At 47.3% G+C, this 13,619-nt stretch overlaps 1 protein-coding gene across 5 annotated transcripts in view; it reads right to left on the bottom strand.

The window, feature by feature from the left end:
* Nucleotides 1-13,619, bottom strand: part of GALNT18 (polypeptide N-acetylgalactosaminyltransferase 18) — a 332,353-nt gene that overhangs the window by 156,212 nt on the left and 162,522 nt on the right. For all 5 annotated transcript variants that reach the window (XM_057748638.1, XM_057748636.1, XM_057748635.1 and 2 more), the window contains exon 2: nucleotides 10,175-10,367. In XM_057748638.1, the coding sequence (XP_057604621.1) occupies nucleotides 10,175-10,367 (193 nt within the window). The remainder of the gene's footprint in view (nucleotides 1-10,174; nucleotides 10,368-13,619) is intronic.

Raw genomic sequence — 13,619 nt, 5'->3', positions numbered from 1 at the left:
ATTTACAGATAGGAAAACCAAGGCACAGAGAGGCTAGGTAACTTGCTGGACATCAACCAGCTTATAAGTGAGAGAACTGGCCTTGGAACCCAGGGAATTGGGTTTTACAAATTACTCTATAATCTAGCAGAAACTTCATCTCTTATTATGTTACCCAGTTTTTCTCCTGAGTTGTTCTCCTCTAAACATACCCCACTTTCCCTATATCCCATAAAATCCAATTCTGCAATTGTGATCTGAGTTAGCAGAGTAGAACAAAACTATTGCCTCCCCATTTTGACATTAATATAGCTCAAGATTATATTATCTTTAAGAACAACTATGTGACACTATTGGCATATAATGTGTTTAATTAACTATGATCCAGAAGCATTTTCCCAGTTTGCTCCAGTTAAGAAGTATTTCACCGCGTGTTTGTGTAGTTAGTATTTTTGATTCAATGGCAAAGCCATTACTCAGGGTGCTGATTTTCCCCTTTGTCTTGAGGCTTGCCTCACAGAAGTCTCATCCTCCAAAGACCTCTGGGTCAGCTCCACAGAGCCAAGATCCCAAACTAGAAAAGCTCCCCTGGGCGGGGCGGGGCAGGGCAAGGGGGCTGAGTAGTGTCCCGGAGACACAGACCCAGGTGAACATACTAGCTCTGCTACATATCACCGGTGGGAACTTGAACAAGTTTCTTAACCTTGCAAATATTCAGTATTTGTCTATATAAAATAATAACTACTCCAGAAAGACAAGAGGATAAAGTTAAAGGAGAAAATAGACATCGAGCAGTTTGCACAGGGCCTGCCACAGAGTAAGTAAGTGGTGGCTCTTGGTGTAAATCTCTAGCCCTGGGTAGCAACCCCCAGATGAGTCAACAGTCATGTCCCAGTTTCTCACCTGAAACCGCCCCCCTCGCCCACCAGGACCAGATACATGACTTGTGGGACTCGGTGCAAAAAGAAAACATGGTGGCCCCTGTTGAAAAATTACTAAGAACTTTAACACAGCAACAGCAGAACATTAAAGCAAGCGCAGAGCCCTTCTAGCCTTCTCAGGACCCTGTGCAAAAGGGGCCCACTGCATAGTGCCCTGATACTAACACTGCCGCTGTAAGGAAGTCCTGCAAACTTGGTGCCTTCAAACAACACACATTTGTTATCTTCTGGTCTGGAGGCTGGAAGTCTGACAAAGTTCTCACTGGGCTAAAATCAATGTGTTAGCAGAACTGCATTCCTTTCTGGAGGTTCTAGGTGATGATCTGTTAGCTACTATTCTTGCCTTTTTCAGTATCTAAAGGGTGCCCACATTCCATCTTTTCCATCTTCGAAGCCAGCAAAGACTGGTTGAGTCCTTCTCACATAGCCATCTCTCTGGCTTTCTCTTCTAAGTGCCCTGTGATTACATTGGGCCCATTCAGATAATTCAGGATGATCTCCTTATTTTAAAGCCAGCTGATTAGCAACTTTAAGCCTATCTGCAACCTTATTCTCCTTTGCCATGTAGCATACCATATACACAGGTTCTGGGATTAGGACGTGGACACCCTTGGAGGCCATTATTCTGCCTACCATACATGCACATGAAGCCAGCACTGTTGACCCCCAAAGTTCAGAGATCTCAGATGTCTGTCTAGAGGCTGCACCATGAAGACACCACGGCCCTCCAATCCATACACACAAACCTGATGACCATCCTCATAGTGGTGGCAGCAAACACCCACAGCCGCCTTGGATGGACCCTAACCTGCTCCCAGGGGGACCCAGAGCCCTGGCTTCAGGCTGCATTCTTTCTCTGCTATAATCTTGTCCTGCTTCTTTCCACTTGGATGTTCACACGAGGTCTCTCCAGCTCAGGACCCAGGACTCCTTTGTGGGTGGGTGTGTGCGGATCTGCCCCAGTTGCTCCCACCTGAGGGCTGCAGAAAATAGTCCAATTCCCTTTACCAGCCCCTTGTGCCTCAGCCCCAGCCCCTAACCCACCAGTCAACCCAAGAGCCAGTCCACCCTCGTCCCTGGGAGGGATGTGGACCTCAGGGGTGCTGGAGAGAAAGGCAACATCATTACTGAGGGCTCAGGAGCCTCCAGCAAAAGGCAGGAAGCAGTACCCACTGGAGGCTCTGCCCTGAGCTACCTTGGGGGTAGGCCATAGAGTTGCCATGGCAATGTGACAGCCCTGAAGCCAGAGTCCCGGAACCCCTCCTTTTCCTACCCACACCCAGTGCCCACTAGATCAGGGGCTCACCCCTTATTTCCCCTGGCCCCTGTATGGAAATAACACCCACGGCCTACAGAGAAGAATGAGGCAGGCACCTGCTGCTGTGGAGCTGGTGAGTACCCACAAGCCACTACCCACCCACCATCACCGGGATGGGATGCCCACCCTTACCCTCCTGTCCCCAGCTGGCAAGCTTGCTTTAGCCCCCCATGATCCTCCTTCCCCACAATCACAACCATCTTCTCAGTGACCTCCCTAAAGATGTTGCCTCCATCCTCCCTCTCCATCCCACAGGTAAAGGACTTTCTTGATCTCTTTCTCCCACCCTGATTTTTCAAAAAGTTGATGTTTAATTTACCTGCAATAAAACGCATAGATCTTAAGTGTGTAGTTTGATGCATTTTGACAAATACATATACCTATGTAGCCCACACCCCTGTTTTTCCCTTTTTCTCTTTTTGCCTCTGGGAGGTTATCTTGGAGGCTACAGATAAGAAGGAGGAGTGGGGACACTGGGAAGCAGGAGGAGGGACATAGAAAAAGCCATGGGGATGTTTGGAGCTTGTATCTGGGGACATGAGGGATGGAGCAAAGTCCAGCCAGACTGAGATGTAGCCTTTCTCCCCTTTGATCCTGAAGCCCAGGTGTCTTTCAACCCAGGAAGCAAGACGACAAACTCCTGTCCAGATCTGGCAAAGATATCTCATGGGGTGAGGTCCAGGAGGCCCACCAGAGGAGGCCACCGGTGTCCTGTCTCTCCTGAGTCTTCCTGCCGGGTGGCCGAGGAGCCTGCTATGTTCTTATTATAATAATGCAGGAAGGATGAATGGCACTTTGACTTCCCTGAAAGCCAAGTGTCCTGGTGCCCGGAGGAAGTGTGTCCTCTCCCTACGTGGATCAAAGACCCCAGTTGAGGCTAATGGAACTGTGGCATTTCCAGCTCCCGTGTCCTTTTGAGGCAGGAGATAGATGGGCCCCAGGCTGAGCAGCTGGAGTTTGTCCCCTGTGGACAGACACTCCAAAATAGCCAGACCGAGAGAGGAGCTGAGCCCCGCACGGATAAAAGATAGAGACCACATATTCCTCTTTCTTGAGGTCAAGGAGACCTTCCCAACTACGCATGCACAGAAAGGCTCCTTGGAGGTCAAAAAGGGAGTGATGTCAACCTACCCATAGGCCTCTTCGCTAGAATCCACCTTGGCTAGGAGATGCACGTACACACGTGGGAGGACCCTGAGGTAAACAAGATAAGGACTCAGAACCAGGCAAAGCAAGATTATTGCCAAAGGAAACCCAGAAGAAATGCCCCATGTAAGTGATTCAAACTACCACGAGGGCGCGACTCTCTTTCTGAGTCCACGCATGTGTGCCTATTCACATGTACTCTTTTTCTTCCTAATAAATACTTTACTTGTTTCACTACTTTCTGTCTCTTTGTCCCTGGCCACTGGTCCCTGGTGGTCTAATGGCTAGAATTCAGTGCTTTCACTGCTGTGGCTTGACTTCCGTCTCTGGCTGGAGAACCGAAATCCGGCTTCAAGCCACTGCAGGCTGAGGCCACACGAGATGACTCCCGTTCCCAGGGGAAGGCAGTCAAAACTGGTAAAGAGAGGCTCCTTGCAGATGGCAACCTCCAGGTCCTGCCTCCTTGAATACAGGCCCCAGGAGGACAGAGCTTCCATGGGCGTCAAGTGCAGCCCCTGACTTAAACCTGCCCCGATGACTCCTTCCCAAGGAAGCAGGAGATCATCCTCGCGTTTTCTGATCTCCTCCCTTCTGATCCCACCACCTTCCAGTCTGGATCCCACTACAGTGTAAGCTCCTTGAGGTTTCTCTGTCTGTGTACCTGGCACACACTTGGTGCTCAACAAATGTTTATTGGATGAATAAACTAACGAAGCCTACCTAGCAATGGGTTGGATAGACTTTTTTCCTTCTAGCTACCTCTCGTCCTGCGTATAAGGCACTGAGCCGTTTGGTCCTCTCTCAGCCAGATGACAAGATGGGTCAGATTACCAAGAAAGGAGACAAAATAAGGGCCCAGCCAGAGGTGATGGAAAGGAGGTGGGGCAGAACTCGGGACACCCACTTTCCAGTCCAGGAATGAAGCCAACAAGCACAGTGTCAGGGTTAGAACTTGGCAAAGTCAAGAATACAAAAGGCAGAGGGCAGAATCCAAGGATGCTTCCAGAGGCAGATATCCCCAAGGGCAAACAGGAGGTAACAGGAGGAAAGGCGCAGGGGCTGGGACTGAAGCAAGGTCCACATGATGTGATTTTTCTGGAGACTGTCCTCAGCATGGGCTTCTTCTCCAGATCTCCCTCCACCCCTATCCACCTCATTCTAAATCCCATTAGCCATAGCTGATGTTTCACTCTATGCCTTGATAATGCGTTTGAGGTTCACTAAAACAATTTTTCCACCTACTGACCCAGACAAGCTGATCAGCTCCGTGTTAAAGCAGGCTCCATCCCCTTTAGAGTGACACAAATGGATACCTCAAGGCAGTGATGCACAGTGACAGTTACAAACACGAATTCTATTGCCAGACTGCCTGAATTCAAATCCCAGGTCTGCCACTAGTGACCTTAGGCAGATTACTGTGCCTCAGTTTCCTCTTCTGTAAAATGGAGACTAATAATACTGTGAAATAGTAAGACATACATATATAGATCTCTGCCCCCAGTTCCTGATAATATTTTTTAGTCTTTGATCCAGTTCCTGACCCAGAACCCCTAAATCCCTTGTAATTTCCTGAGTGAAAGGAGTGTCTGATACTGACCTCCCAAATCCTTTGGAATGTCCTGGGTGATAGGAGTATCTTTTTTTCCCTCAAAACAGACAACTTTTTATTGAATTATAGTTGATTTACAATGCTGCGGTAGTTTCAGGTGTACAGCAAAGTGATTCAGTTATACATATATGTATATATCTATTATTTTTCAGATTCCTTTCCATTATAGGTTATTATGAGATATTGAATATAGTTCCCTGTGCTATACAGTAGGCCCTTATTGTTTATCTATTTTATATAAAGTAGTGTTTATCCATTAATTCCAGGCTCCAATTTATCCCTCCCCCCCTTTCCCCTTTGGTAACCATAGTTTATTTACTATGTCTGTGAGTCTATTTCTGTTTTGTAAATAACTTTGTATTTTTTTGTTTCGATTCCACATATAAGTGATATTATATGATATCTATCTTTATCTGTCAGACTTACTTCACTTAGTATGTATTTTCTTTCTTTCTTTTTTTTTTTGGTTGCATTGGGTCTTCATTGCTGTATGTTTCTCTAGTTGTGGTGACCGGGGGCTACTCTTCGTTGGGTATCGGGCTTCTCATTGCAGTGGCTTCTCTTGTTGCAGAGCAGGGCACTAGGCGCACAGGCTCCAGTAGTTGCAGCACAAGGGCTCAGCAGTTGTGGTGTGCAGGCTCTAGGGTGCTTGGGCTTCAGTAGTTGTGGTGCACAGGCTTAGTTGCTCCGTGGCATGTGGGATCTTCCCAGACCAGGGATCGAACCCATGTTCCCTCTATTGACAGGCAGATTCTTAACCACTGTGCCACCAGGACAGTCCCTTCACTTAGTATGTTAATCTCTAGGTCCATCCGTTTTGCTGCAAATGGCATTATTTCATTCTTTTTTATGGCTAAGTAGTATTCCATTGTGTATATGTACCACATTCATCTGTCAATGGATATTTAGATTGCTTCCATGTCTTGGCTATTGTAAATAGTGCTGCTGTGAATATTGGGGTACATGTATCTTTTTGAATTAGAGTTTTCATCTTTTCCAGATATATGCCCAGGAGTGAGATTGCTGGGTCATATGGTAACTCTGTTTTTAGTTTTTTAAGGAATCTCCATACTGTTCTCCATAGTGGCTGCACCATTTACATTCCCACCAATAGCATAGGAGGGTTCCCCTTCCTCCATACCCTCTCCAGCATCTATTATTTGTAGACTTTTTGATGATGGCCATTCTGACTGTTGTAAGGTGATACCTCATTATAGTTTTGATTTGCATTTCTCTAATAATTAGCTATGTTGAGCATCTTTTCCTGTGCCTGTTGGCCACCTATATGTCTTCTTCAGAGAAATGTCTATTTAGGTCTTCTGCCGAGATAGAAGTATCTTTCAATCTAATGAGGAAGATTCTTGGCTGGCTCCTGAATGAGGGCTGGTCACCAGAAAGTCCAAGCCATGATTAGAAGTTTGGAACTTTCAGCCCTACCCCTCATCCTCTGGAGAGAGGAGAGAGGCTGGAAAATGAGTTAATAATCAATTGCGCCTGTGTAATGATGCCTCCATTAAAATCCCTAAAATATGGGACTCATAGAGCTTCTAGATTGGTGAGCATGTCCACATGTTGGGAAGGTGATGCACCCCAACTCCACAGGGACAGAAGCTCCTGAGCTTGGGACCCTTCCAGACCTCACCCTGTCTCTCTTCATCTGCCTGTTCACCTATATCCTTTACCATGTCCTTTATAATAAACTGGTAAACATAAGAAAGATTTTCTCTAAGTTCTCTGAGCCATTCTAGTAAATTATTGAACCCAAGGAGGGGTTGAACCCTGCATTACAGCTGGTAAATGAGAAGTACAGATGAAAACCTGGGACTTGTGACTGGTACCGGAAGCGGGGCCAGTCTCGTGGGACTGAGCCCTTAACTTACGGAATCTGACACTAACTCCAGGTAGATAGTATCTAAACCAAACTGAACTGTAGGGACGCCCAGCTGGTGTCATAGAATTGGTTGATGTGGGAAAACCCCCACACATCTGGTGTCTAAAGGCATGTGTAGGAGAGTAAAGGAAAACAGTGTGCATGCCCTACTTACTCCAGAAGGTTACTGTGAGATGTCAAAGAGTTAATATAAATAAAGTGCAAAACCCTTCCCTGAAAACATGGCTCATGCTATATAAATGTATGCCAGTGTAATTTGAAATAGGATGACAGTAAAGATATTGAAAAAATGTTTCTAAAATGAGTTAAACAGGATAAGCAAGCAATGACCTTGTTACAAGGTAGGAAGGTTTTCATGGAAATTAACAGACAAAGAGAGGCACTGTTTTACCAAAGCACGTGCTTGTTTTGAGTGGTCCACCAGCAGCTCTCCAATCTTGGGTGTGTGTCTGGCACGGGAGCTGAAGTAGAGCTACACAGAGCCTTCCAAGTCCATGTGCAAAGAGAAACCACCATCCTTAAAACCTTTGCAGGAGCCCCCGCCGAGAGTGAGAAGGCTCAGCTCTGCTTTTTATCAGAGATTCTGTTTTGCTGGCTATAAAAAGGGGTTGACAGACGTCACCTTGCCCCATAGGGGACGCATGGAAGCTCCATAAACTGTAAAGTTCTGTGCAGAGGTAAGGTCTTTCTGTTATGGTTACTGCTCCTCTCCAGTGGCTCGGGAGGAAACCACAGAATTCTGCTCACCTGGAGTCCTTCAGAGACCCTTTCCTAGCAGGCTGGACTGACTCCAAAAATGCACTTCCTTCAGAGCAGGCTTGCCAGGGAGCCCTGCCCTTTTGAGAAAGGCCACAAGCCCTCATCCCCTCCACCCTGCAACTCCCCTCCTCCCTCCCATGGAAGCAGGAAGGACTGGTGTGCAGGGCTCCTCTCTCAACAAAAGGTGGAAGGGCTTCAGCATCAGTTGGCTCTCAGCAAGCCTCATGCACAGTCAAAGCTAACCTGGCTTGGGGGCTCCTGTCAAAGGCCTGGATTTGGCATCTGGAGACATGGGTTCGAGTCTCAGCTCGGCCACTCATCCAACTGTATGACCTCAGCCAGAGCTCCTACCCTTTCTGCTCCTCAACCTCCTCGACTCTGAATGGGAGGACTGTGCCAGTTCCTTGCCCGCCTTCATGCAGGTTGGCATGGTCCACATGGGAAGCACATCTCAACCAGTCAAGCCCATGTAAACATCAGTCATCATTACAGCCATGCTGCAGTCAGCAAGATCCACCCTTTCCTTGGCTTCCTTCTTATTTCCCCTTTAATTTGGAACAAATGCGCATTGAGTTGCACCTGAGTCCATAGCTCCTGTGCTGGCCAAGATCATGGCTGAGGCCCCTGCAGAGTCCTGGGGCCCCAATTCTTCCTGAGGACCTTTTTATTCAGAGCCTCTAGGGCTGCTTCTCCCCCAACTCCAGGCATGGTCTCTGCAACACTTCCACAGGGCTGAGATCTCATGGCACCTAGTTGAAGTCACCTGCAGGATTTTCCCAGAATCCAACCCCATCATGGTCCAAGCAACCATCACTATCATGTGGACATGCAGAAGCCTCCTAACTGGTCTCCCTTCTTCCACCCTGGCCCCTTCAGTCTGTTCTCTATACAGCAGCCAGAGAGGCTTTCGAAAATAACAATCAGAGCACATCACTAGTCTGCTCAAGCTCTTCCCCTGGAGCCCCTCACAGGGTAAAAACCATATACCTCACCACAGTCAACAGAGCCCTTCTCTGCAGTTCGCAGCCTGGGCTGTGCATTGGAATCACCTGAGAACTCTAAACAACATGGGCACTGAGTGCCACCTCTGGAAGCTTTTGCCTAATTGGTTTAGGGTGTAGCCTCGTATCAGGATTATTTTAAAGCTCCCAGAGGAGTTGAATGTGTAGCCAAGTCTGAGAACCAGCTCCCCGCCCCTCCCCCCAACTTGATCTTTATCCTGTTGCCCCTCTGACCTCATCTCCTTCTACTGCCTTCTTGCTTACTCTGTTATAGCCACACGGACCCCTTTCTCTTCTTCAAACATGCCAGGCATATGTCGACCTCAGGACCTTTGCACGTGCTGGTCACTCTGCCCAGAACGTTTTTCCCCTGAGTATCCACATGGCTCACTTCCTCATCTCTTCTAGGTCTTTGTTCAAATGTCACCTTCTTAGTGAGGCCTTCTCTGACCATCTCATTAAAAATTCAACCCCTCCCCCTATTCCAGGCTGTTCTATCTCCCTCTTCCACCTTATATTTCCCCACAGTACTTACTATTGTCTAACCTGCTACACATGTGACTTCTTTGCTTTGTTTATTATCTGTCCTCACTGGAATACAAGCTCCATGAGGGTAAGGATTCTTGTCTGTTTTGTTCACTGCTCCATCTCTGTGCCTAGACTATGCTGGTGCATAAGAGCTCACAAATATCCCTTAAGTGAACATATACTTTTCTCTCCCTTTGTAGATCCTTAGCTGCTCTTTTTATCCCTAGAGCCCAGCCAGGTTCCCCTGGGCCAAGAAAAACCATACCCAACTAAACAGCATACAGCAGGTGCTCAATAAATATCTATGAAGCTGAACTGAACTCTCCTTCCCAAAGAATATAGCCTCCAAACCCAGCAGCAAGATCTTTCCTGAAAACTCCAGATATAAGCTCACTGTGGTTTGCAGCTTTAAGAAAAATTTTAAAATAAGGAGAAAGAGGGAAAAAGAAGGTGTGGAGGGGGAGCTCACAAAAGTTAATGAGATTTTCTCAGCACTGGTACGTGCCCACATTTTTAATAATTAGGAGTAATAAAAATTCTAACTGAACCTTAAAGGAACATCTTCTGTAACAAAGAGAGAAGTCAAGACAGACTTCTCTGTCGGGTGTAATGACTTGTTAGCCTCAGAAGATGGATGTACTTTAAAAAACTAATTCACAGAAAAAAAATAATTGTTCATAAAAATGCAACTAATTGGATTAAAATGACTTATTAACAGGAATGCCAGATGATTCTTGTGCCCTTAAGGATTAAATTAGGTTATTAATCCTCCAAATTTCTAATGGAAGACAGCCTTCCCCCTGCTTAACTGATGGAGAAACTGAGGCTGCGAGAGGCGGGGGAGAGTGACTTGCCTGATGCAGGCCAAGGGGGTGGACCCTACCTGAAGCCAGGAAGAGACTCAGGAGTCAGACACCCAGTTCTGGCTCTGTCCCTAGCACTGTGGAGACCCCACCTCCCCATGGGCAGGTCAACAAGGGCTGGGTCCCTGACTCTGCTCACCCACTGGGTCTGAGGTCAGGCAAGGGCCGGTCGAGGGGTAGGCGGTCACTGAGGTAGGCGTTGTAGCCGTAGTACTGGAACTGCTTCAGGGCCACACGCCGGCCTTCGGGGCTGAGCTCCTGGCCCCAGTGTGCAAACAGAGAAGAGTCTGTGAAGGGCTCAGCCTCTGCCTCCTCAGGTTTGGCGGGGGCCTCTGGAGAAAGAAGGGATAAGGAGACAGTGGGTCAGAGTGTACCCCTGCATATGCCATGACAACCCCTTCCTTTTCCTTTCCATTGCCTTGAGTAAAACAATCTTAGCCCCAACATTGAGGGTGGAGGAAGGCAGACTAGAATCTTCATGCTTCCCCAAACTCATTTATCCATCCATACATCCATTCACCCACCCAACAACCACTAGCACAACGGATATAGAAATATACCCAACAGGGTCTGCTGGGAAGCCAATGGATGTGATCCTGTTGCCCCATGACTTTAAGTCAGAACCTTCTCCTTTCCCAGTCTGCCTTCTCATCAGAGATGCCAGCCCAAGCCCTCAAATGGGCCTTCTGCTTCTCTTTCCCCAGATCATACCCCACTCCCTGCCAGTCCTGAACATGTCTTATACCCAGGTCCCCGATCTGGGCATCTGCTCCCCTGCCCAGTTCTGGCCAGTCCACCCCCCTCTCCACTGTCTGCTCTTGCTGTGAGTTTCCTGGCTCCACCGTATGACATTCACCTGACTGCAAGGACCCTTGCCTCCTGCTGCTTCAGGCTATGCCCACCATGATAGGGAATCATTGGCACAGGGATGGCCATGCCATCCCCAAACCCCCACACATGGCTCATTGACCCCTGGTAGATTTTGTGGGGGCAACGCTCATACCAGGTCAAGAAGAGCTCATGGTTTGTCTGGAACTTTCCAAGAAAATGGAAGGCGTATTAGTACCTATAAGAGCAGAGGCTTGGATTCAAATAGACATGAATTCAAATAAATTCCTGCTCCACCATTCACTGACTACATGACCACAAGCAAACACCACCTGTAATGAGGGAATAATAATACCCACCCACCACCCCTGCGGTCAGTGAGGATTACATACAATAATGTATATAAAACACTCGTCTCAGAATAAGTGCACAACACATGGTAATCAGGATTGCTACAGCAAGGGGAGCCTGGCAGGTCATTTCAGTCCCTTTTTTATGGGGATAATGAGTAGGTCTTTACAGGACATAGGCTGACCAGTCAGGACTGCGGAATTCGTTCCCAGGGACAGGTAGTCAGGCCCACCACTCAAGGTCAGCAATCAGAGACATTGGACAGAGATGCCAAGGCCACTGGATGGCGCCTTCCATGCTCATAAACGTGATGTAAGTAAGAGATGGAGCCAGGAGCCTGGAATGAGACAGGGACCAGAAGGAAGCAGTGGGGTTTAAGAACAGGAGAGGCAGGCTTGGGGCACTTGCCAAAGTCCCCTCGGCTATCTGTATGGAGCCAGTAGGCGCATGCACACCTATTCCAGGTAACTTAAAGGTACAAGCTGAGACGGGCCAGGGGCTAGGCTTCCATGGTCTTCAAGGTTGGGGAGCTCAGAGCTGCAGACCACAGCTCTTACCACTATCTCCTCCTGACAGACTCTTGGAAGAGCCAGTCTGGGAAGGGGAGGAGGCCTGGGAATAAGAGGGGGACCCTTCCAGGACCCAGGATCCTCCTATCACAGAAGGGCTGCTCCAGGGGGAGGAAGCCCTCATCACTGGAGGTGCACAAAGGATGTCATGGACAGTAGGGGGGTGTCGTAGCTCCCTGCAAATTAGAGAGCTGATGATTCTGAAAGCAGAGAGCACACGCCAATGCCAGAGACCTTAGTCAGAGAGATGCCAAAGCTCGTGTAAATGGAGCTGAGACTCAGAGGTGCTGGGTGAACATGTGTATGCACCTCTCCTCTTCGGGGGCCTCGTCCTTGGGATATACCCCAAATTAAAGATCCGTGTAGGACTGTACATTGGCATAGCTACTATGGAAAAAAGTATGGAGGTTCCTTAAAAAACTAAAAATAGAACTACTGTATGACCCAGCAATCCCACTCCTGGGCATATACCTTGAGAAAACCCTAATCCAAAAAGAAACATGTACCACAATGTTCACTGCAACACTATTTACAATAGCCAGGACATGGAAGCAACCTAAATGCCCATCAACAGATGAATGCATAAAGAAGATGTGGCACATATATACAATGGAATATTAGCCATAAAAAGGAATGAAATTGAACTATATGTCATGAAGTGGATAGACCTAGAGACTGTCATACAGAGTGAAGTAAGCCAGAAAGAGAAAAACAAATACTGTATGCTAACACATATATATGGAATCTGAAGAAATGGTACTGATGAACCCAGTGACAGGCAAGAGTAGAGATACAGAAGTAGAGAATGGACTTGAGGACACGGGGCTGGGGTGAGGGGCAAAGGGGAAGTTGGTACGAGGTGAGAGAGTAGCATAGACATTTACACTACCAACTGTAAAATAGATAGCTAGTGGGAAGTTGCTGTATAACAAAAGGAGATCAACTTGATGATAGGAGATGCCTTGGAGGGTCAGGACAGGGAGGGGGGGAGGGAGTTGCAGGAGGGAGGGGATATGGGGATATATGTATAAATACAGCTGATTCACTTTGGTGTACCTCAAAAACTGGTAAAAGAGTGTAAAGCAAATATATTTCAATAAAGCGCTTAAAAAAAAAAAGGAATGAAATTGAGTTATTTGCAGTGAGGTGGATGGACCTAGAGTCTGTCATACAGAGTGAAGTAAGCCAGAAAGAGAAAAACAAATATCGTATGCTAACTCATATATATGGAATCTAAAACAATGGTACTGATGAACCCAGTGGCAGGGCAAGAATAAAGATGCAGATGTAGAGACGGACTGGAGGACACAGGGGGCGCGGGAAAGGCGAAGGGGAAGCTGGGAGGAAGTGAGAGGGTAGCATTGACATATATACACTATCAAATGTAAAATAGATAGCTAGTGGGAAGCTGCTGCATAACACAGGGAGATCAACTCGATGATGGGTGTTAACTTACAGGGGTGAGATAAGGACAGTGCAAGGGAGTCGCTGGAGATGGGGGGATATGGGGATATATGTATAAATACAACAGATTCACTTTGTTGTACAACAGAAACTGGCTCAACAGTGTAAAGCAATTATATTCCAATAAAGAGCTTAAAAAAGAAAAAAAAAAAGATCCGTGTAACTCCTGGGAAAACTATCACAGCTAGCACTTGCTGAGTGTTTACCACAAGTCAGGCTCTGCGGTAAGCATTTTTCACATATCAACTCATCTCACCCTACAAGGTGGGAACTGCTACTATATCCATTTTACAGATAATGAAGGTGGGAGTGAAGTAGCTGAGATGCAATCTCAGAAAGTCTGTGCCCTGAGTGGTCCCGCCACTAAGCGGC

Source organism: Hippopotamus amphibius, chromosome 9 (genome assembly GCF_030028045.1).
Source record: "Hippopotamus amphibius kiboko isolate mHipAmp2 chromosome 9, mHipAmp2.hap2, whole genome shotgun sequence".
Lineage (NCBI taxonomy): Eukaryota > Metazoa > Chordata > Mammalia > Artiodactyla > Hippopotamidae > Hippopotamus > Hippopotamus amphibius.
Note: the sequence above shows the minus strand (reverse complement) of the source record. Positions and strands in the feature narration are given on the sequence as shown.